The sequence below is a fragment of the Abrus precatorius genome, unplaced genomic scaffold, assembly GCF_003935025.1.
Source record: "Abrus precatorius isolate BTA unplaced genomic scaffold, Abrus_2018 Scaffold8, whole genome shotgun sequence".
Lineage (NCBI taxonomy): Eukaryota > Viridiplantae > Streptophyta > Magnoliopsida > Fabales > Fabaceae > Abrus > Abrus precatorius.
This window is the reverse complement of record NW_020874428.1, coordinates 3,829,731-3,855,373: the sequence shown is the minus strand read 5'-3', so window position 1 is coordinate 3,855,373 and position 25,643 is coordinate 3,829,731. Positions and strand designations below refer to the sequence as shown.

The 25,643-nt window shown below is 29.4% G+C and overlaps 2 protein-coding genes across 3 annotated transcripts; both read right to left on the bottom strand.

The window, feature by feature from the left end:
* Positions 1–32: 32 nt before the first annotated feature.
* Positions 33–8,827, bottom strand: LOC113848481 (ATP-dependent zinc metalloprotease FTSH 4, mitochondrial-like). 2 transcript variants are annotated; one of them, XM_027478017.1, is made up of 7 exons: positions 8,686–8,827; positions 8,043–8,130; positions 6,320–6,586; positions 4,991–5,227; positions 4,765–4,889; positions 3,384–3,857; positions 33–1,113 (listed from the first exon to the last, which is right to left on the bottom strand). In XM_027478017.1, exons 1-7 carry the CDS (start codon positions 8,710–8,712, stop codon positions 196–198), a joined length of 2,136 nt encoding a protein of 711 aa, XP_027333818.1. In that variant the 5' UTR covers positions 8,713–8,827; the 3' UTR covers positions 33–195. The 2 variants fall into 2 exon arrangements, with proteins under 2 accessions (XP_027333818.1, XP_027333819.1); XM_027478018.1 differs by having other exon boundaries at positions 41–1,113; positions 8,049–8,130.
* An 8,749-nt stretch (positions 8,828–17,576) lies between these two features.
* LOC113848179 (protein indeterminate-domain 7-like) lies at positions 17,577–20,002 on the bottom strand. The gene is made up of 3 exons (XM_027477577.1): positions 19,790–20,002; positions 18,933–19,332; positions 17,577–18,169 (listed from the first exon to the last, which is right to left on the bottom strand). The coding sequence occupies exons 1-3, from the start codon at positions 19,968–19,970 to the stop codon at positions 17,653–17,655; spliced, it is 1,098 nt and encodes a 365-aa protein (XP_027333378.1). The 5' UTR covers positions 19,971–20,002; the 3' UTR covers positions 17,577–17,652.
* Positions 20,003–25,643: the final 5,641 nt, after the last annotated feature.

Below are 25,643 nucleotides of genomic sequence, written 5' to 3'. Positions count from 1 at the left end.
AGTATAAAATTATTACCAGAATAAGGATATAGCAAAGCTCGATATAAATAATTTCTCTTATAATTATTCATTGTAACCTACAAATAATGTATACACTTTTATGTAAGTTGAGCCACTAGAGTCCCAAAAAAAAAAAAACCGGTTAAAAAAACTACAAGCACATTTCAATATGGCCATGTAGTTACTTATGTCCAGCTAAGACCCCACATGAGCACTTTTAGTCTTGGCAGCTGCAGTTGCAGCAGCTGTGGCAGCGGCAGCTGCAGCAGCAGATGCTGCTGAGTGGCTGGATGATGGAGGCACTGTGTTGGATTGTGAACTGCTCTGACCTTCAACTGTTTGTGTCTGCTGCTGTTTTTGGGATCTAACTTGAGCAAGTAATGCCTTTATCTGACTTCCTGTAAGTGTCTCATGCTCAAGAAGAGCATTTGCAAGTGCATGATGTTCCTTGTTGTAAGAGGTTAGAATAGTTTTGGCATTGTTGTAAGCACTCTCCAGGAATTGCTTCACCTCTTTCTCAATAAGAAGCCTAGTCTCTGAGCTCATGCTTCTCCCTTTATCATCGTAATCGTGAGTGACCAGACCAACTTCATTACCCATACCGTATTTGGTAACCATATCCCTTGCCAGATTTGTTGCCCGCTTAAGATCCGAGGATGCACCGGAAGTAACTTCATTTTTTCCAAAAATGAGTTCTTCAGCAACCCGGCCTCCCATGCAAACATCAAGCCGGGCAAGCATCTGTTTCCGGGAGATGCTGGTCTCGTCTTTGTCAGGCAATTGAGAAACCATGCCAAGAGCCATTCCGCGGGGAACTATAGTTGCCTTGTGAACAGGAAGAGCCCCATCAGTATGAATGGCCACGATTGCATGGCCACCCTCATGGAAAGCAGTCAACTTTCGTGACTCTTCAGATATGACAGCTGATTTGCGTTCGCTCCCCATCAGAATCTTGTCCTTTGCATGTTCTAAATCAGCCATGTTCACAGCTTTAGCACCATTCATTGCTGCCTTGAGAGCAGCAACGTTAACCAAGTTTGCAAGATCAGCACCAGAGAACCCAGGTGTTCCTCGAGCAATGATCATTAGATCAACATCATCAGCTTTCAGAACCTGTATTTGATTGGGACAAAAAATTCAGCATAACAAATTTTAGTTGATCTAGATATCCTACCTCACCTTAATCTAGATATTTTATGTTAGGAAGTTAAGAAGCAATTATTTTTATATTTTCATATTAAGCAGCTATGGGTTAGAATGTGACAATTATAGTGATATATAAGTTGTTATAGAAGGCAATTAAGGTGTCAGATTGTTATTCCTTGTTTAGTTCTAGTTTTATTTGATCTTTAATCCTGTTACTTATAGAGGCTTACACTTGTTTATTTCCTTGAATTTTGCTAAATACTTTCATGTTTTTCTTAAGACTTATGATTTTTTATTATAATAATGAATATGTTATGAATTCTACATTTTTTTCTTTTTTTGTAGCACACATATATATGTGTATTATAAATTATGTATTTTGTATAAAAATTTTCAGAATGGTGGCCATTCCACTATGTGCTATCGCATTGTAGCATTTTTGGAGTTGGCTGCAATGCGTTGTTAATGGAGATTGATAACTATGTGATGTGTGTTAGGGTTCATAGAGGAAATCAAAAAGTCATTAGAGAAAGATGATGGTTTTCTTGATCACTTAGAAAAAATTTAGATTACAAAGGATCCCCTAGAGCTAATAGCTCCTGAAAAGAAAATGAAATTCTTCCCAAAACAACAACTAAAAAAGAGCATGCCTCAATTGAGAACTAACTCTATTTATAGCATCAGTTAGCAATATTAACAAACTAACTAACAACTGACTCTTTTCAACTCTTCCTCCTAACATAAACCCTCCACACTTTAGGTCTCTTATTGATATCAATCATCTGCTCCTCTACCATGGTTCTAACAATGGGCTTCATTGGAATGGAATGAAATGTTGTACACTGGTTTAGATATTTGAGTAGGAGACCTCCAGAGACGACATGGGAAGCTTTTAAAGTAGAATTATTGAAGAGTTTTTCTAGTAGTGGGACACAAAATCCTAATGCACAATTGGCAGCCTTGCATAAAACTGTATCTGTGGAGGAGTCTGCAGCAACAAGTAATGTTATTATCCCAATTGACTGAGATTCTAGAAGAATTCGTTTTAGGACTTTCTATGAATGGTTTGAAAGACATGATGCAAAAAATGAGGGCTCATGATCTACACATTGTGCCCAGAGTCATTCATTTATCCAAGAGGATAAAAAATGAACTGTTTAATGATAGTATGATGTTCGGTTCAGAAAAAAATTGAAATCCTCAACTTCCTATTTGGTATGGTTTGCAGCAACTAGAGCAGTTACAGATCCATATAAGGAAAACTGTTTTGCATGTGAGAGCATTGGGTCTAACCACTTAACTGTTATAGCCCAATGAATTTGAGTTCAAAACGAACCCAAGAACAGTATTCTGTTTCTTCTCCAAGTGTGATACTGAGCAGAAATACAGCGGGGAAAGGTGCAAATTTTACGGCTAATAATTCACAAAATTCATCACTCCGAAACTGTGGAACTACACATTAACCTTATAAAGTGTATGTTAAGGAGGGATGGGGATTGTTGTTTACAATGTGGCCAACCATTTGGCCCACTTCATACGTGTTCTAAAATGAAATTAAGAGTGCTTATTTTGGGAGAAGATGATGATGGGGGAGCAGAAAGAGAATTCAAGACCAAACCAAATTTGAAGGATGAATTGCAAGGGACAGTTTCCATATTTTTAGCCTTGAGGATAAGGCTGCTTTTGTACCAGGAGGCATTCATATGCCAAGTTTTGAATTAGGTAGTTATAATTTTGTATTAAGAAGTTATTAACCAGTTATTTCTATATTAATTTTGTAGTAAGCAATTAAAGGTAAAAATGTGACAGCTATAGTGATATAATATAAGTTGTTACAGACTTGTAAAAGGCAACCAAGGTTTCAAATTGTTATGTGTTGTGTTTTGAAAGCAGAAACTCCTAGTTAAGGGGAAACCTTTTGTGTATCAAGGGAAAAGAGAGTGTTTGTACTCAAATCTATCCTGAAACCCAGATTAGTTCTACTATTTATTCAAAATTCTTTATTTCTTCAGTCCAACACAACCCAAGCTATCAAATAAGATACATTCTCTACAAGGGGTAAAGGGGATTGGGATTCTCTCAAGTGTAATATTCACAGTACAGGGGTATTGTTTTGAATCTAACCATTGAAATATATAAAAATATATTATTTAATTAAATTTAATATTATATTAATATAATTTGAATGGATGAGATCTAATCACTGCAGAGGATCCATTTCTGGGGTAAAGGCATACCTTCAACATGTGTGATTCCAAAATCTGCCGTCTTCCTTCTACATCTGGATTGGGAACAACAACATGGCGATCAAACCGCCCAGGTCTCACCAATGCCTCATCCAATGACTCTGGGAAATTAGTAGCAGCAATCACAATTATGCCCTCATTTTGTTTGAATCCATCTAGCTCGACCAGTAACTGATTTAATGTCATTTTCATGTACATATGGTCCTGATTTCGGCTTCCTCCAATAGCATCTATCTCATCTATGAATACTATTGAAGGTGATTGCTTCTTTGCAGCAGAAAAAAGATCCCTCACCCTTCGTGCACCAACACCAACATACATCTCCTCAAATTCACTTCCACTGCAGGAGAAGAAAGGAACCCCAGCCTCTCCAGCTACAGCTCTTGCCAACATTGTTTTCCCAGTGCCAGGAAGACCAACAAGCAAAACTCCTTTTGGGAGCTTACCACCAAGACAAGTAAAGCGCTGTCACAAGGGGAATAATTCAGACAATTATGAAGATGATAAGGAAAAGTACAGGCCAGTATATATGGTCAGGATAAAGAAGCATATAGAATGTAATTAAGAAGCATGAAAAAGAGACGTGACATCATGATGAGTCAATCAGAATTCAGGTTCTGAATAGCCCATTTAATAAATTATTTTGAATGTCACCTAATTTTAGATACTCAGGAAATTAGCATTTCATCACCACCAATGTAAGTAGTAACTGGTAAGCACATGTGAATTGCACGGTTTGCTCACAGCTCCCTCGTAACACATTTTGGAACTTTTGATCCAAATCGTGGATCATTTGTGACCCAAAATGCTCTTAGTAGAGTTCCAATTTTAGAAAGCTCTACATATATGAGTGCAACTTTATGAATTTATAATAAGTTATCATCCTGAAGCAAAACCCCAAATCCACCTACCCAGTTTGCTCCAGCACAAACTGTGGTAAGCATATTGATGTTTAGCGAGCACAACGAAAGCTAGGAATCAAGGTACATAATGAATAGTGATTATGTAGAAGCATCTAGAAAAAGAAAAATACTAAAAGTGTGTAAATACAGCCAAGTTACTTAGAGTTTAGACATTATTATCAAGGGGAAAGAAATCTGATTTATTCACAATGTCCACTTATATTTTACTCGAAATGAATGGCGCATCACTTGACAGTGACACTAAGAATTTCCATCAAATCAACAATATTACATTAACCCAAAACATGTATCAAATTATCAATGCATATGGGTTAAATAGTAATATTAAAAAGCATATTATATCTACACATACAGTACAAGTGTAAATGCTCAAGCTTGAGTCCACAGTGATAAAAATACAACCCAGGTTAAATGCTCAAGAACATGAACTTATGCTAAAGATGGTCTACCTTGGGATCTCGGAGGTAGTGAACAATTTCTTCCAACTCTGCCTTTGCCTCGTCAACCCCTTTTACATCGTTAAATTTTGTGTTTGACTGCATGCTGGGTCGCACTTCTTCATTTATACCAAGTCCTGGGAAATATGAAAGCCAAACCAAGGAACATGTCTGTCAATCTCAGATTCAATAAAGAATGAATATGAACAGGTCATAATTTACATTAACAAGGCAATACCTTTACTAATTCCTTTATCTTCAATGAGTGCTCCTACACCAGAAATCAACAAAAAGGCCACTGCAATATACCTAAAAGTACGCCATAGCTGATCTTTTAAATTCCCACCTTCTCTAGCAACCATACGAATTGGATTAGCAGCAGTTCCAAGAGTTTGGTCTTTAGTCTGTTTTCCCACATTTCTAAAAGCAGAAAGACCAGCTATACTTTCTTCCTCCTTCATCAAATTGGAAATACCTGAAAATTCACAAGAAGCCTATGGTCATAATTTATAATGTGGAAAATATTCTTAAGAAATAAATTGCCAAATAGTTAATGAAGAGGATGAATATCACTGTTGAGACAAGTATTAATCAATATGCCACATCTTTCGCAAGCTGAATATAGTTCCATCTTGAATCATTTAGTTCATGCATTGTTAAGAAATAATACGTGTCCTCGTATTACATAAAGGTTCAAAAGAGGCATTACATTCCAGATGCAGAATTACATAAGAGATCAACATGATTAATAGTTTAGTCTAGATTAAATCTGTTTAATTACTAGTGCATGGCATTAATTGAACTTCATAATCCTAGAAAAGACTAATTACTACCAGTGAAACCAGACAATTAGATTGTTGGCACAAAGCAAATTCCTAAAATATTATTCTAGAAGGTGATTTATGTAACGGTTTGAGACAAACATGATCAAGCAGAGAAGATTTTACCAATTACTTTTGTTATTTCAAAATATATCAATACCATATTGACTTCTTTCACAATTAAGGTCATCAAAGAATTCAAGATAAATAAAATATCAAAGTACACCTTTAAAGTGTGAGTATGAGGGTGAGAAAGAGGGGAGGGGGACTACATGGAATGCATTGAGAAGAATCTTTGCCTCGTCAGCCAAGCACTTAGCAAATGAAGTGTTCTCAACAAAATTGAAATGAAGTCTTGCCTCAAGACTTTTTCCTTAGGGCACAGCCAAGAAAAAGTGCTCCTTTTTAACAGATTAGTAAGTAAGTCGGCTTTCTAATCAAAATATTATCATTGTGTGCATGTCAGAATTCAGTAAAACAAGTGTGATTTGTTAGTGAATGCTGGCAGATGCAAGTTGGCCATCATTGGACTACTATGAAAACATAACACCCCAAAAACGAAGCAGAAGCAAGAGAACTAAATATGGTTGCTTGTTTGGCAAAAACCTTATATCATTGAACATGATTAACAGGTCAGTAAACCAATGTTGACAAGAAATATAAGTTTTTAACAGAGCAAATCACAAGCATAAAAAAATATAGGGTAATTTATCAAGAAAAAACTGCAGTTCAAGTTAAATAGTCACCTTTCTTCAATGTCTTCAGTAATTCACTTTCATCAAGCCTATCAACTTTCACCAATGCTTTTACATATTCGGACAGAGCTGAAGGATTAGTTTGCAGAGATCGCTGGCTTTCAAATATTCTAATCACAGCTTCAGGATCATTCTGAAGGTGAAGTTCCTTGAGAAATGCAACTTCACTGGCTTCATCTGCATCACGTACTTGACGAGCTAAATTTCCAATGTAGCCAGACTGAAATCTTTCCTGGGCATACAGAAGCGTATTCCCCACTGAAATTGAAAGTAAGTGCAGCAAACAAAAGCTAAATGTCAACCAGAGCATGATATCCAGGTACTTGGAACTTGAACATATATTGAAAAAAAGGGCAACACCCCCCCCCCACCCCCATCCCCTCATTGACACACCCAAAAGAAAAGTAAAACACCATGAGTTTGTTAGGATCCCAATTGCAAGGTATGAAACTTGAGTCCCACTATAGTAGTTAGTAGTTAATCCCGAATAAAGGCGCAGAGCGGCCAACCCCAAAAACACTATAATGAGATAGTGGATAGCAGGATCACCATTATTCTGAAGACAATCAAAACAGAGAATGAAAATAGATCAAAGAGTATTCAATTACTGGAAAAAACTTTAACGCAAATGGTCTCCGGAAAACGTCTCACTGTCATTAGAAAAAGTCTACATCTTGTCGGAAATAGCTTGGGTTACACTGAAGATGAAGAAGACAAATGGAACTTGGCCGGAAATGGTGACTTGTACCAAAAAGTGACGCCAGATGGAGGATAAAACAAGAGAACGAGAAATAGAAATGGAGGTAGAGTTCCAACTTTCAGAAATATAAAAAGGACAAAATCCCAAGATTGCCCCCTTAAAAAGCATTCCAAATTTCAGAAAGGGAGGACAAATTTACCCCTTTTCACGTTTGACATATAATAGAGGGACAAAATTCCAAGATTGCCCCCTTTAAAAAGCATTCCAACCTTCAGAAATGGATGGAAAACTTGCCCTTTTGCCCTAGGATGAATTAGCAACCACTAGGGCCACAATTTGCTCCGCTTTTTGCTGTGATTTGTGGCACAATGACCGCTACACTAAAATGCAACGCGACAACAATGGAATAGCAGCACCCAGCCGCTCTGCTCTGCACCTCCGTGATAGCGGCCATTATGGCCACTATTGACTACTACGAGACTCACATTACAAGTATGGGATTTTAGTGTGGGGTTTATATGGCCTTGGCTCTCCAATTACAACTAACTTTGGTGATGTAATTCTCCCAAAGTTCTCATCAATTGTTATCAGAGTCTTCCACCATGTCTGTCAGCTGCAATCGACCAACACAGGTTGCAATGCCAGCATTGTAGTGCTCACCTAGGACTAGTGTATAGCCAGCCCATGTGAGCATCAGGGCTGTAGTGCGTGGTGAGATGTTAGGATCCCAATTGCCCGTTATGAGACCACATTAGAAGTATGGGATTCTAGTGCCTAAAAGACCTTGGATTCTCCAACTACAACTGCTAGCTTTTGCGTTGTGGTTCTCCTAAGTTCTTATTAGAGTTCTATGACACAATGAATTCTAGAACATTAATCACATAATACCCAAAGTAACATAATCAGGAAATAAAATGCTACATTATAAACAAGGAAAGCAGAAAACTTATATGAGCAAATGACATTATGCTAACTGTAAGAACAATGCATGGTGCCGGAGGAAGAGATTTACACCTGCACGATCTCCAAACTTATTGACAGAAAAATGGCTTCTAACAAACAAACTTCTTATCTGTCCAAATTCTGATTGACGCCTTGCAGCCTGTAAAATAAATTATACAAGTAACAGACACAGAAAAGGAATACAGGTTACAGATTTTATACATGACAACTGATACTATTCAAAATAAGCTATATTTAATCAACAATGCATCCGACATGTTACATGAATGCATGTTCAAGTTTTCTTCCTTGCCAAGGGTCTTATACTGTGTTTCATGCACAACAATAAGTTCAAAAGCAGTTTTTCAAAGCTGAAACTTGGGCTAACAGACCCATACACAAAATATCATATAACCTAACAAGCTAAAATCAACGGTTACGCAATCGTCACTGTTCTTAAAAAGAATTAAGCTTTTTTTTTTTTTTTCCTTCCCATGTAACAGAAAGGTTTAACTTTTCCGTTCATGAATCAAAAACAGAAAAACCCATTAGACCCATTGCAATTTCAAGTGGAAAAAAAATCTAGAAAACGGACGAATGAGAAAGGGTATAAAAAAAAAAAAAAAACAATCGCAAAAAAAAAAAATCAAAGTGAAAATTAAGGTTCCGGGAACAACAAAAAAGGATGGTGATTGAGGAATGAGAGTAAACTGACCTGCGAAATCAGAAGCCGGAAAGCCATGCTTAGGTATCCCAATTGAAATAACAAATAACAATGACAACCAACTTTCTGAATGTTGGTGTCTCAAAGTTCAATCCACCGTTGGATTACGGCGAGTTCTTTTCGGCTCTGAGTAAACGTGGTTTTTTGTTCTTTTTTTTTTAACGTTTAATCGTGGTTTTGTTTTGGTTTTTTTTTTTTTTTTTTACTTATTAAAGTCCATAACCCTTTTTATTTCGTAAATACAGGTAAAAGGAAAAAAAGTTATATAAAAAAATAAAAATATTTTATATTAATTAAAATTAAAATTAAATTAAATTAAATTTTTTTAAAATAATTGTCATAAACTCTTTCGAGTTCTTTTTTTTATACTATTCCTGACAATATTACTAGAATGAAACTGAATTTTACTTTAAAAATTAAAAAAAAAATTTCTTTCTCGGACGTCTAAATAATCTTTAACAATTTATAACCTGGTTAAGGCTAAGAATCATAAGGAAAACGTGTGAAAATTATATCTTAAGATTCTTAACTTTGTGATTCTCAACTAAATTACCTAATTCTACATATAGAAAATCTAAGTAGTTCAAGAAGAATTGTGATTGTTTCATCAATTGGTTTGCAAGTGGTGTTGTTAGGTTGTGTGTTTTTTTGTTTGTCAATGTGTTATTAGGTTAATCTTATATGGGCTTATACTGTCAGCAATTGGGTTTACTTTGGGCCATCAAGTTCTGAATGTTTTTATATTTCTACTAGGCCTTGCCCTGGGTCCATAGTGTTAATTTCTAAACTTATTTACGGATTTTTAAAGTATTTTGTAGTAAATTGTCCCATTAGAAAATAATTAAAATTGAAGGATTGGTGGCTTGCTTTATTGGCTCTTGTAATTAAGGATTAGTGCATTGTAATTAAGGATTTAAAGTTATTCTTAAGGTAGATTTATCTTACTTCGAAGTCAATCTTAAAAAAAATTGATTTTGTAATATAACTTTTTTCTAAAATCAATGGTATTTTCTTTTTTAAACTATTTAAAAAGTATAAAATAAGAGATTTAATTTAAAAATAATAAATACATATTTTAAGAGATTTATAAATTTAAAGATAAAATATTTTTTATTTCACTAATATATATAATAGAAATTTACAAAATAACCAATTTTATCTTATCATCATTTTAAATAAATAATAATAATAATAATAATAATAAGATTGTTGACAAAAAAATGAAGTTGATGGAGATTAAAAAATAATTAATTAAATAACAATCGAAAGAATTTTTAAATAGAAGAGTGTCTACATAAGAGAGAAAAAAGTACAGCAGTTTTTGGCCTCACAATTTTTGAGTACTAACAATTTTTTAATGTTTACTTGTGTCTATTCTTATTCTTAAAGCATACCTTTTAAAAAAGATTATACCCAAGCTAGAGATTTGAAAGAGGAATCTAACTAAAAATTTTGAACCATCACAACGAATTGAAAGAATAAGCACGGAAGAGCAAAACAAAATTTTCTTGTTTGGTTAGATAAGTAAGAAATATTTTTTTTTCTTCAATGTCAATATTTTTACTTAGATTGTGTGACCGTGATTCTCATTTTTATCATCATCTTTTTTTTTCTTTTTTTCTCTATTTTCTTTCTTTACAAGATAAGTTATGAATGAATTTTTTTAATGATAACCTTCTTTGAGGATCCATCTTAGTGCGTTGTGGTGGAGCAATAAGAACATACACTGCACATCCATAAATTCTAAGATGAGAAATATTTGGTTGTTAACCAGAAACTAATTGTAAAGGGGATAACATATGATAGCTTGTTGGTCTGATGCGAATAAGTGTTGCAGCATGCAAGATTGCATGTCTCTAAGTAGAAATTGGAAGTTTTGATCTCATTAGTAATGGTCTTGAAATTAATTTTAAACGCTTGATCAATGATTCAGCAAGTCCATTTTGAGTATGTATGTGTGCTACTGGATGCTCAATATCAATCCTAATAGACATACAATAATCATTAAAAGCTCGAGATGTAAATTCACCAGCATTGTCAAGGCGTATTTTCTTGATTGGATAGTCAGGAAAATGAGTTCTTAAATGAATTATTTGTGCAAGTAATCTCGCAAACGCCTGGTTGCGAATTGACAACAAACAAACATGTGACCATCTCGTTGATGCATCAATCAAAACCATAAAATATCTAAATGGTCCACATGATGAGTGTATTGGTCCACAAATATTACCTTGTATACGTTCTAAAAATATGATAGATTCATTTCCAATTTTAGCTGGTGATGGTCGACTAATTAGTTTTCCTTGAGAACAAGCAACACATGATAAATTATTTGATTGAAGAATCTGCTGGCTCTTCAATGAATATCCACATGAATTTTTAATTATTTTTCGCATCATGATTGATCCAGGATGCCCTAATCATTCATGCCAAATAAAAAAATTATCATGATTTGTAAACTTCTGGTTTACAATAATGTGTGTTTCAATTATATTTATATGTATGTAATATAAGCCAGAAGAAAAAGAAGGCAATTTTTCTAACACACATTTTTTTATTTGAGATAATTTTTGTGATATACATGTATTCTTCTCTTCCTTCATTTGTTGTTTCAACATGGTATCCATTTTTGCGAATATCTTTGAAACTTAATCAGTTTCTATGAGACTTAGTGGAGTATAATGCACTAACAATGTGTAATTTTGTTCCATCAGGCAACAATATATTAGCTCTACCGGAACTTTCAATAATTTTTGTACTACCAGATATAGTACTTACATTAGCTTGTTGCATCACTAAATGAGAAAAATATTTTTTATTTTTAAGAATTGTGTGAGTTGTTGCACTATCAACAAGACATATGTCTTCATTGTTGGTGTCGTCCATATTGACATTCATTTTTCATTGCAAAAATAAATAATAAAAAAATAAATTAGATACTAAAAGAAATGGTGAAAAATTATTTTTTTTTTATTATTTATTTATAATGACTATATTAAAATTTAATTTAAATAACAACTATATCAATGAAAAAAAAAACAACTATAATACATGATAATTTATTTAATCATTACTTTTTTTTTTTTAGAGGAAGAGAATACATTAAACATAAATTAACATATAGAAAAAAAATATATAATAACTCACTAATAATAAAAATAATAATAAACTTATTTTAAACACTACCATATAATTATAAATAAAATCATTAACAAAAATAATAATACACTAATGAGATGGTCATTTTTTATTTTTTATTTTTATCTTGATCAGCAAAATGATTAGCAACATCTAAATGGGTAACGTCCATATGATCATAAAATTATTATCATTTTTACAAATAAAATTTATCTCTATCTTTTTCCCTTATTTTTAAGTGATTCTTGACAAAGATCAATAAAATGTTTTGGTGTACGACAAATACATGATCAGTGACATCTCGACAACGCATATGTTTTTCGTATTTTCACCACTTTGGATACCTTTATCCTTTTCAATTTTCTCACTATTTTTTCATTTCTAGTGTGAAAAATATATATTTTTTATTATCGCAACGACCATGTCCATAACCATTATCACGATAGTAAGTTTGTGCATAGTTACAATAATCACAAGTTATTACATTCACTTCTGGGAATGGAACAATGTCAATTAGACGAGATTCATGATTTTTATCAAAATCTTTTTATTCAGCCACAAGGAAACAAGAATAAATTTAGAATATTTTTGAATCATTTTTCACGATATTGATGCTGCAAGAGCACATGTGTGAAAAGTTGATAATGTTTTTTCTTCTAACGTATACTCATCAAAAATATTTTTCTCCACTTTAATTGAGATTACAATAAATAAATAATGATATATTTCTATAAGAAAAATAAAAATGAAATAATATCGAACCTTTATTCAACAATGTTCCTTTCTTGAAAAGTGTGTACTAGAGTCTCGTGCTGATAACGTGTTATAAAATAAACGTAAAATTACAAGGAAGAATAGAGAGAAGAATATAGAGAAGAAGAGAGAATCTCAATTTCATTTTCACATCACCTCAATACAAATGAGATACCTATTTATAGGCCTAAAATTATAACTAAAGAATCATATCTCTTTGAATGAGAATTAAACAAAACAGTTATAAAATCGTAAGTTATAAAGAATAAGGAAGAGTTATGAATATGAACATTCACTCATATAATAATTCATAACAATGCTGACTTTTTGTTTTATTGAATTAGTATATTTGAAAAGAACCTCTTAAATGAAATTATTATTAAAATGCGCAGACACATGAATATAGTAAAAAGTCAATTTCAAAGAAATTAACCTTCCAACACTTTCAACTTTTTTTGGTAAACCACATTGGGAACTCAGTTTCCCAAAAACCAACTTTTGAATGTATTTTTTTTCTTCAAAACTAACATTTTATTTATTTATTAATATAAGAATTAATATTTTAATTTAAAATAAAAATATATTTTAATTGTGATTAAATGTAAATATAATAAATATTTATTAATCATCCAAATTCTATAGTACAAAGGCCAAGCGAAAAAATGGCAATCATTAAATTCAATATGACTTCTTATATGAACAATCCAAAACTCATTTTGTCACCACTATAACACTTTCAAGACTTGCATAGCCAGACCTTTTCAGATGTTACCCAAATTGTTAATGTTACTCAATATTTATTTTTGCTAAATGTCTACACAAATTTGAGTATTCTCATTCATCTTTATCTTAATTATTTTATCTTTTCTAATAAACTGATAAAGTTAAAAAAAATAAAAGAATTAAATCTTATAATAAATTGTAAAGGAACAATTTGTTTTAATAATCTCTTCTTTTTTTTTCTTTTTTTGTTTTTTATTATTATTATTTTTTGTATGAACCAATGAAATTAAAAAAAATCAAATTTGTAACAAGAAAGGAATAATTTTTTTGAGTTTTTTTTCTTTTTCTTTTATTTCTTTAGTGTTCTTTCTCTTTGTAAATTAATAAAATAAAATAAAAAAAATATTGTGATGTTATAAATAATATTTTTAGGTTAATAGTGATTTTTTTCTTTTCTTCTTTCTCTCTGTGAGCTAATAAAATAAAATAAAAAATAATTCTTATAATAAGTCATAAAATTGTATGAATTTAAAAAATGTTAAATAAAAACTAGTTGGTTGTCACATAAATTTAAAACAATTTTTTTAAAATTGTATATTTTTTAAATTTTTTTAGAATTTTTATTTATTAAAAAATAAAAAAATTTACAAAAAAATTTACATAACAATAGCAACATAGTAACAATAATTTATAAACACACAATTTTATAACTTATCACAAGATTTATTTTATTTTATTTTATTGGCTCATAAAGAGAAAGAACAAGGAAAAAAAATTAACTATTAATATAAAAAAAATTATTTTTGACTTATCACAAGATTTATTTAATTTTATCATTATTATTACTTTATTTCATTAGTTTACACAGAAAAAAATAATTAAAAAATAAAAGAAAAAGAAGAAATAACTAAAAAGTTATTTTTTTGTTGATTATGATTTATCAAGTGACTAAATCATATGTCTCGGCTGCTAATGCTCCAATCAAAATCAATGTTCCGAATGGACAATCTAATGTTGCAAATCAATCTGAATCACGTATGAAGAGTGGTAGACCTTTTGGTTCCAAAGATAAAAATCCTCGAAAAAGAAAAGGAACTAAGAATCAAGGTAACCAAAATGAGGATGTAAAGACTCCAGAAGAGTCATCAGACATAATTAATATTTTAGTTCCCGAAGAAACAGAGGTACCTGAAAATGATGAAAATAAAGAGATCTTAATAAATTATGTCATGAATAGAATACAATGGAACCGAAATGAAGTCAATATCGATGATATTTTTTCATTTAATGTAGCATTGGATGTGATAACTGATATAGATGATTATGAACCAAAATCAGTCAACGAGTATAGACAAAGAAGTGACTGAAAAAAAATGGAAAGTTGCAATTGAGGAAGAATTAAAGTCGCTTACAAAGCGTTAAGTTTTTGGACCTATAGTTCGTACACCTGAAGATGTAAAGTCAGTCGGATATAAATGGGTTTTTGTGCCAAAACAAAATGAAAAGGGTGAAATTGTGAGATATAAAGCACGACTTATTGCCCAAGGTTTTTCGCAAAGACCTGGTATTGATTTTGAACAAACATATTCACCTGTAGTGGATGCAAATACTTTTCGATACTTGGTCAGTTTAGCAGCAAATGAAGGACTCGATTTGCGATTACTGGATGTTGTTATAGCCTATTTGTATGGCTCACTTGATAATGACATTTATATGAAACTCCCTGAAGGATTTAATTTATCAGATGCATACAATTCAAATTCTAGAGAAGGTTATTCAATCAAGTTGAATAAATCACTTTATGGATTGAAACAATCTGGACGCATGTGGTATAATCGCCTTAGCGAATATTTGTTGAAGGAAGGATATAAAAATGACCCTATTTGTCCATACATTTTTATAAAAAGATCTTATAATGAATTTGTAATAATTGTTGTTTCTGTTGATGATTTAAATATCATTGGAACTCCTGAAGAGATTTCAAAAACAGTAAATTACTTAAAAAAAGAATTTGAAATGAAGGATCTTGGAAGGACAAAGTTTTGTCTTGGATTACAACTTGAATATGTAAAGAATGGAATTTTTATGCATCAAGAAACTTATACTTCAAAAGTGTTAAAACGATTTTATATGGATAAATCACATCCCTTGTGTACTCCAATGGTTGTAAGGTCACTAGATGTAAACAAAGATCCTTTCAAACCTCGGGAACAGGATGAAGAACTACTAGGTCCTGAAGTACCTTATCTTAGTGCAATTGGAGCACTAATCTATCTTGCTTGTCATACACGACCTGATATATCATTTGTTGTTAACTTATTAACAAGGTATAGTTCTTCACCTACAAGAAGACATTGGAATGGAATTAAACATGTATTTCGTTACCTTAAAGGTACAATGGATATGAGTTTATTTTACCCAAACAAATCTAAATCTGAGTTGATTGGTTATGCAGACGCAGATTTTTTGTCTGACCCACATAATGGTAGATCACAAACAGGTTATTTGTTTACATGTGATGGTACAGTCATTTCATGGCGATCTATGAAACAAACTATAATGGCTACATCATCCAATCATGCAGAAATTTTAGCATTACATGAAGCAAGTCGAGAATGTGTCTGGTTAAGATCTATGATTCAACATGTGCAAGAAACTTGTGGTTTATCTTCAGGAAAAATGACCCCAACAATTATATGTGAAGATAATGCTGCATGTATTTCTTAATTGAAAGAAGGGTACATTAAAGGAGATAGAACAAAGCATATTTCTCCAAAATTCTTTTTTACCCATGATATTTAAAAGAATGGTGATATAAATATTCAACAAGTTCGTTCATGTGAGAATCTAGCAGATATTTTCACAAAGTCACTTCCAAGTAAAACTTTTGAACAACTAGTTTACAAGATTGGACTTCGTCGTCTTCAAAATGATTGTCCACATGAGGGGGAGAATTAATACGCTTTGCACTCTTTTTTCTTTAGCTATGATTTTTTTCCATTGGGTTTTTCTAGCAAGGTTTTTAATGAGGCAGCATGTAATAGCGTAAATAATAATGTATTTTTCTTAGGTTTTATCCCATTGAGTTTCTCCTAGCTAGATGTTATAAAACATATTCTCAAATAATGGACATTCAAGAGGGAGTGTTATGAATTATTATATGAGTAAATGTCCATATTCATAACTCCTCCTTATTCTTTGTAACTTACGATTTTGTAACTGTTTTGTTTAATTCTCATTCAAAAAGATATGATTTTTCAGTTATAGTTTTAGGCCTATAAATAGGTGTCTCATTTGTATTGAGGTGATGTGAAAATGAAATTGAGATTCTCTCTTCCTCTCTATATTCTTCTATCTATTCTTCCTTGTAATTTTACGTTCATTTTATAACAAGCATAAGTAAACTTAAATCCAAATATTATAATTCAGACTAAAAGAGGCCGTGACTTTAATCAATTCATAAAATTAATATCGGTCATGTTTAGAATCCATAATTTTATTGAAGATTATTTTGTAAAATTATGACGTTATTAATGTAATTAACATTTTTTATTGTCAAATACATGAATTAACTAATAACAGATTGTTTCAGCTTAACTTATGATTTTAAGTTATTTCTGCAGTTGTGTAAAATAATCAAAACAAGAATTTTATCTTTCAGTGTGAGTTCTATCCAATTCAAACAAGATTAGTTTAGATAAAAAGATAAGATTCACATTTTTTTTACAATTTATATTATTTTATGAGAGCTTTTTTTTTTAATTTTTTATAATACAATTAAATTAAATATGTTTTTTTATTTCTCATGATAAACTTTAAAACTTTTTAAAATATTTTTATTACTTATTAATAATGTGGTCTACCCATAATAGGAATATTTTTTTAAAGAATTAAAAATTTACAAAAATTAAAATTAATAAAAAACCAAAATAACGACTACAATAAAATTTAGTCATATTTAAAAAATTTAAAACATATTTAATTGGACGCAAGTAGGCATACACAAACATATATAATAACATTTCAATTAATGATGGAATCATTGTAGTTTCCTCGTTGCTTTTATTACCAAATTAAGATTATATATGCTGGTTTTGAAACAAGTTCCTGAAAGTTAGCATTATCTCTTGGTGGATTGAACATACCCCTTATAGTGATAGCTTCCTTAAACTTTCTAGCATAAGGTATAGTCTAATACTAGTCATCATATCATGGAAAATAACGAAAATGTTTGATCAACAGCTTTTATCTTCTTAAGTGATGTGGCAGCACCATCTTCCAAGTAATTGGAAGTGTTTGCAATTTTATTCTCTTAAGATGCCAAGTCATGAACAAACCCATTTCCTATTCTTCACGTGAAGGTATAACCATTCCATAAAAAGCTGAGGATGAAGCCATGTACCTTGTTGTATATTCAGGCACGTGAATCTCTTGCAATAATAAGTGGGGTCTAAGCAAGGCTTCTGAAGGTGTAATTTTGCTCATTGTTACACCTATTTGTGAAGCCTTTTGCATCAAAGGAGTGGCTGATGACATTTGAGGAGAAGAAGTAATGGAATGAAAAGAACGAAGCAAAGTAGTTGTAGGGTTAGGGTTTTCATGGTTGACATGTGTTGGGAATAATGGTGATGAGGAGAAATCTAAGGCCCTATTTGTTTGATCATGGACAACTTCTTCAGCCATTGGAGAAGCCAACCATGATGGAGTTCTTGATAGACCTAAGTTAAACTCTTGTTCTCTTTTTAGTGATGGTGCTTGAAGGACATGACTATGAAATTTGGCGTTATCTTCAAGGTTCAACCTACCACTCTCTTGAGTTAAGGCATCACAAGAGGCTCTGTGAGTAATAAAATAATCCCTCCTGCAACCACAAAAAGTAAGCCAAGATATAAACTTTTTTAATCATTTAAGTATTAAAAAATGATATGTATGTAATATTATATATATATACACACACACACATACATTCCTTAGAAACATATTTTAAAATCATTAAAGATGAATTTTTGTTGTTCTGTTTTGATGATAATTATCACCTATTTGTTTCTTATCCATAATTACAAAGTAATACATGGTTAAAAGTGAATATTTCTCTTAATTTTTTTTTTTACTTTCTAATTGAAGAAATAAAAAGAGCAAATAAATGGGCACAGGTAATTTATTATCAATATAAAAAATTCAATTTTACTAGCGCTTTATCATTTAATTATAGCTCTTATCAATAATTTTTTAGCATAATTTAAACTATTCATATAACTATTGTTAATTTATGTTAATAGTAAAATATATTATGCTAACAGTATAATATAGTAATAGTACTTATCAATTTTTACTAACAAATTTATATTTTTAAATATGATGTATCGTACTAATAGTATGAATCCATAATATTTATACTAATACTTGAACTTCTAGCAAACAAAACTTATACTAACAAGCCAAAGTCTAATCACAATTTCACAAATGGTTAATAAATGATATTTTTGTTACTGCATATAAGTAAAAAAAAAAAAAAGTTTTTAAAGCAATATATTTACAATGTGTTTTGAAGATAAGTTGCTTTAGTTTTTGATTTAAAATCAATTAAAAGTTGAGTAATCAGATTCTTAATTAAATTTAGTTACCTAGAGAAAACGGTTCCACAGTCACATATATATTCTCTGGTGCCGCAAATTTTGGAGTGGGCTTTCCAATCTGAGTGTACTGCATAACATTTGGAGCACTTCTCACACTTCCATTTCTTCTCTGCATGATGCTTCCTGAAAAAGTGTTTCTTGATTCCAGTGAGGTCCCCGAGGGCCCTTAATGGGTCATGGTGAAGGCATGTTGGCTCTGGGCACACATATACTTTTTTTCTTGCTTCTTTGATATTCCTTTTCTTTAACTTCCATGGCAAATTATGCCCTCTTCGATGAAGCTGTAGATTTTGATCTCTTTGAAACCCTTTTTGACAAATATCACAAAAGAACCGGTTTGTTGCCAAAAGGGTCTGTGGAGTCAAGGCTATCACTTCTGCCCCAGGGTCTGAACGGAACCAAGTAAAAAGAAAAATGAATTAAACCAACGCCATTCAATTGTAAAACAATATATAAAATACACTCGTAATATACATAATAAGATATAAATTAATATAATACAGAAGTTAGATAAGAATACAGTAAGATAAAAGTAAGATTATCTTTGTTTCCATTTATGTATACTAAAATAAACAAATTAAATATATTATATTATTATATCTGGTATTTGTTTTTAACTCAAATTTCATATATATGGAATAAAATTTACACTACAGAGAAGAGTAAAATAAATATATAATTTAGGTGTTTGCTGCTGTACCGTAAACTTGACAAATTTTTTAAAATAAATTAAATCAAACACAATTATGTTAACAAATTAAGTGTTAATTTTTGCACCAAACTCCTATGTGTATACTATCAATTAAAAGGGAAAAAAAGAACAGTGTTTTGATCTGATTTATGACCTGGGTGGCCCGGAACTCTTCTCTTCCTTTTGAGTTGTGGTTCTTGATTTGAAGCAGAAGAGTACTGAGCATAATAGAGATCAGAAGTGTTGTCATATCTGGTTCCGGAAGAACCACTTATTTCACTCGATGCAGACGTCAAATTGGACATATTTTCCTCCACCACCAAACCTTTCATCATCTGTATATATGTTAAATTTTGGTAGGAAAACAAAGTACTCTACATATACGTGTGAGACGTACACACACATTACATATAATGTATATATATGTACTCACATGCGGGAGAGAATCTTCATATATCACATGACAAGTTATGTATGGTTTTTTACACTTATAAACATTTTTTTATAAAATGTTATTTATCTATTAAGAGAAATACATTCGAAACTTATGCATTTTTTTAAAAATTAATTATAGTTTTCTAAAACCTAGCTCATAAAAAGAGTTATCTGAACCTTATGAAGAGTATTTTTAGTTATATTTCTAACAAATCATTTTACGTGAAGCTTGAACATGAGAGCATTCATACACATTTGTGAAAAATAAACAATTTTTTTTTTGTAGCATCATGGACAAGAATTTATGATATCTTATAGTTAACTAAACCTAATTACAGGCAACTTACACTGAAAAAGAAAATATATGGTGTGGAATTAATGGATCTGGTATCTTCAGCTTGGATCGATCACGTTTAATTATGTAGCTTTCTCTATTCTTCAACCTTTTCAGATTCTTGAGAACACCAGACAGAGAAAGAGGAATGAATCCGGAGATATATTGACTTCAAACCTAGATATATAGCTAACTTGAAAGTAGCTATAGCACCACACCAAGTGTGCTTCAAGAGAATGATAATAAGAACAGTTATAAGCAGCTATATGGTTGAGGAACTTTCGAGAGATGTATGTGAGAGAGAAAAATAAGAGAAAGAGAGAAGAGTTAGAAGAATGTCGATGAGGAAAAGGATGACTTTGAAGCTCACAAGTAAGAGAGAGCCAAGAGACCAAAAGGCAAACCAAAATGCCTTGTTCTCAACTCTAAAGACTCAAATGCACTTTCTGTCTTTTCTTCCCTTTTTCTAAATTTTTTCTTCCTCAATAATTGCATTTGCATAATAACATTATGATTTTCTTCTCTCCTATCTTGCAACTTTTAGCATCATTTCTTTCTTTTTCTACCAGTTCTATTGTTTTAACACGAAAAACTAACACTTATATACATAATTATATATTTTTATTTCAAATATTTTTAACTTTTTTTTATACTCATCCATCTTAGAGTATACTTTAAAATATAAAATAATTATTATTCATTTTGGAACTTAAAAGTTAATCAATCTCAATAAATATTCTAAAATTATGTTTTCCTAAAAAAATAACAAAAATTTGAATTAAATAATTGAATTTCTTAATTTATATTTTGTTTTCCTGAATAAATAAATAAAAATGGAGATAATATGATATATATCTTGCTAAACAGTATATCTCTGACATTGATGGATTGTTGAAGGCAACATTCTCTCCTAAAAAGTAGAGATAAAGTGAATGCATATGGTCCCGTGACTGTGAGGGGATCATGAGTGGCTGATTATGAACTTTTAACATCTCATTTCCCTGCCACACCCACATACACCATCCCCAATGCTTCCTAATCCTAATCCTAATCATCCCATACATCTAAAAAAAAATAAGACTTTTTTATACAAATAAAATAAATAAAAAATTATTATTCTCTAAATATTTAAAAAAAATTACATAAATATCCTAAAAATACATATAATATGAGTCGATTTAAATTAACTTTTATTTTAAAATTTTTTACACAGAAGTCGATTTAAATCGACTTCTATTATAGGTTTAATTATTTTTATATAGAAGTCTATTATAAAGTTAAATTTTATTTTATTTTTAAATTTTTTATATAAAAATTAATTTAATTCAACTTTCATTCATGTTTCAAATTTTATTTACACATGATTCAATTTAAATTAACTTTCACTCACACATAAATATGTTTTAGAAAGAAGTCAATTATAATTAACTTTGTAATACATAATTAAAGTTAATTAGAAAGAAGTCTATTATAAATAAATAAAAATTTGTCATTTGATGATAAAATTTTTTTAAAATTAAGTGTAAAAATTAGAGTGAAATGATAACATTCATTAACAATTGCTTTGCACTTCTCTTCTTAAACCTTACAACAAATTTTAATACAATGACACATGCACATAATATGCATGATATGCTGAAAGGATGTCATTTGTTCCTTGTAACTTTTAGAGCTAATTTGATTGCATGATAACTATATGCATGATAACTTTTAGAGCTAATTTTGACGGCTGCTCCCTCCCTCGGTTAACTACCACTACTCGGCCTTCCTTTTAATTAATAGCTTTCGTTGGAATATTTGCCTTCATGATAAATCCCTTGAGCTTTCTTATCGAGTTCCAGTCCAATCCCTATCATGCAAACAAATTAGCTCTAGAAGCTACAAGGAATGAGTGACATCCATTCAGCATATCATGCATATTATGTGCAGCACATTGTGTCATTGTATTAAAATTTGTTGTAAGGTTTAAGAACGTGCAAAGCAATTGCTAATGAATGTTATCATTTCACTCTAATTTTCACACTTAATTTCAAAATTTTCTCATCTTTAAATGGCAAATTTTTATTTATTTATAATAGATTTCTTTTTAATCAACTTTTATTATGTATTACAAAGTTAATTATAATCGACTTCTTTTTAAAACATATTCATGTGTCAGTGAAAGTTAATTTAAATTGACTCATATATAAACAAAATTTGAAACCAAAATGAAAGTTGAATTAAATTAATTTTTATAGAAAAAAATTTAAAAATAAAATAGAAGTCAATTTAAATCGACTTCTGTATAAAAAAATTTCAAAAGAAAAATAGAAGTCGATTTAAATCGACTTCTATGTAAAAATAATTAAACCTATAATAAAAGTCGATTTAAATCAACTTCTGTATAAAAAAAATTTTAAAAGCAAAATATAAATCAATTTAAATCGACTTATATGTAAAAAAAAATTATACCTATAATAGAAGTTGATTTAAATTGACTTTTGTGTAAAAATTTTTAAAAGGAAAGTTGATTTAAATCGACTTCTTTTATATGTACTTTTAGAATACGTAATTTTTTTCTTTTCAGGATATTTAGGGAATAATAATTTTATTTATGTAAGAAAAACTCAAAAATAAGGTGTAAAAATATTTTTAAATAAGAGATGAAAAAATAAAAATGTGATAATTAATGTCACAAGAAAAATACACGAAAAGAAAATAATAAAATATTGTTTCAGATATGGAAAACTTCATATTTCAACTAAGAGATTATTTAAAAATGGAAGTTTTGAAAAAAATAAGGAAGAGGAAATTTTTTACGTTAATTAAATAAAAAGAATTAGATGTTATGTATGTGCTCTAAATTAAAAAAAAAATTATAAAAATATCTTATAAAAGTAAATTAAAATAAATTTTATTATTATTATTATTATTATTATTTTATATATTACAAAAATTGATATAAACTTAATTTTGATAGCATAATATAAAAATTGATTATAATTAATTTTAATTATAAAAAATTACTTTAAAAATTTTAAATTATAATTAACTTTAGTTATAAAAATAAATTGATTATAATTCACTTTAATTATAAAAATTACCAATTAATATATTTTAAAAAATTATGAGAATGTTATTAGAGTTTTAGTAACAAAAAAATACAAATCGCTTACAGTAGACTTTAGTATAACCACTTGCACATACTGAAACAATACTCGGAATAGGTTTTATAAATAAAATAAAATAATCTAATAACAAATATATAATTCTAAAATATAAAAAAGAATAAAATAATAAAAATATGACATTCTATTTTAAAATTTTTATTTTAAATATATTTTTAAATTTATATATTATTTATTCAAAATAAATAAAAATTACTTTTATTACACCGGTGTTTACTAACATAAAAGAAAGAGGACCTTTAAAATTCTTCCTTCCTAGTAACTGATACAATAATAATTTAATAACAAATACTTTAATAATAATTAATAAATGTATTATTATTTTTAAGGTTAGTTTACGGTATTAAATAACAATTAAATATATTTATAAAATAAAATAAATTTTAATTAATAATTAAATAATAAATAAAAATAAGTGCTATTTAATAAAAAAAAATAGAAAACATGTGTGTAAAATAAATAAAAATACGTGGCTAACAATTACAGAAGTTATATTTCTATTATTGCACATAATTTTTTTCTCTTATATATTATTTTTTACCACAACATATTATTTATTATTATTTTATGTATTGAGAATTTTTTTTAAGCGTATATTAAAGTTTGATAATGAAAAAAAAAATTGATAATGGATAGCAGAATATTCTTTAATTAAGAAATAAAAATAGAAAATGCTACAAGTAATAACTAAAGAAATATATAATAACTAAAATTTAATATTTTTTTTAAACATTAACATTTTATTAAAGATAAAAATATGAGTACAATGAGGACTCTAACCTTTACATCTATAAAGGGAATTAACAATATATGTTAAAAAATCATTAATTTAATTTACCTACATAATTGAGCTTTCAAAGGTCCTTACGCAAGCCACTTCTAAGAACGATACTTAATATAATCAAACATTTCACTAATATTTACTATATCATTCTCGAAGATAATATTATTTATCTAAAATCAAATTGTTTATATGACTGCAAACCACACAATTACAGCTCTCTTCCATTTATTTTTTTCATATTAAATTCTACACATATTCAGTAATGTCTTATGCAAATTTTTAGGTAAGAATATACTTATACCATTCAAATACCATATACCACAATCTTATTGAATTATCGCAATGCAAAAAAAAAAGTGCACTACTTCCTCATCTTTATTATCACAAAGCCCACATGCTTTTAAAGAAATCTTCAATCCTCATTTAGTTAAATTCCTCTATACTAGAATTGTATTAAACAATACATGCTCGGTGCATTTATCTTCTAAATTTTGTATAATGCCTACACTAAACACAATTACAAACCACTACTTATAGTGAAGTAATTATAAATGTAACGATAAGCAGATTGAACACTAAAATCTTTGTTACCATCACACTGTAGATATGTAATGTTAAGTTTACGTGAAAAAAAAAATCTTTTATAACTAAAGTCAATTATATTTAACTTTTTCTAACACAAATTTTTTTATAAATAAAATTAATTATAATTAATTTTTATATTGCATTATTAAAATTGACTTAAAGAAAATAGCAATAATGAAATGAATTTTAATTTTCTTTTATATAATTTAAATTAAAATGTTTTTTTATTTGAAACATATACATAATATTTGATTTTTTTATTTTATTAATGTAAAAAAATCAAAATTTATATTTTAAATAAATATATTTAAAATTAATATATTAACATTTAGTATTTTAATAATATATTGTTATTATAAATAATATATAATTTTTTAATTTAAAATTTAAAAATATATTATCTTCTCTCTTTTTTTCCTTTAAAAAACCCCTCCCAAATATATGTAAGTTATTTATTTTTCCTTGCCTCATATTGATCGGACTTAAACCCGAAACAGTGTTAGCCTCAAGTTCTCAACAGTTACGAAATATCGTATAAATATATAAATATTGTTGTTTTAAATAGTGCGTACATGTATAAAATTATTAAATTTATATATATAATTTTTAGTAAAAATTAAATATACATATTTAAAAATACATTAAATCATATAAGAAAAAATAAAAATATTTAGCAACAGCACTTTGGTATTTAAGACTCAAT

Coding starts and splice junctions, on each gene's coding strand:
- LOC113848481 (XM_027478017.1), bottom strand. CDS start 8,712: ATGGCTTTCCGGCTTCTGATTTCGCAG. Junction 6,587..8,042: donor TAAGTTTGGAGATCGTGCAG/GTGTAAATCTCT, acceptor TTTCAATTTCAG/TGGGGAATACGCTTCTGTAT. Junction 3,858..4,764: donor ACTACCTCCGAGATCCCAAG/GTAGACCATCTT, acceptor CCCTTGTGACAG/CGCTTTACTTGTCTTGGTGG.
- LOC113848179 (XM_027477577.1), bottom strand. CDS start 19,970: ATGATGAAAGGTTTGGTGGTGGAGGAAAATATGTCCAATTTGACGTCT. Junction 19,333..19,789: donor AAGAGTTCCGGGCCACCCAG/GTCATAAATCAG, acceptor GGTTCCGTTCAG/ACCCTGGGGCAGAAGTGATA. Junction 18,170..18,932: donor TGTGGAACCGTTTTCTCTAG/GTAACTAAATTT, acceptor TTGTGGTTGCAG/GAGGGATTATTTTATTACTC.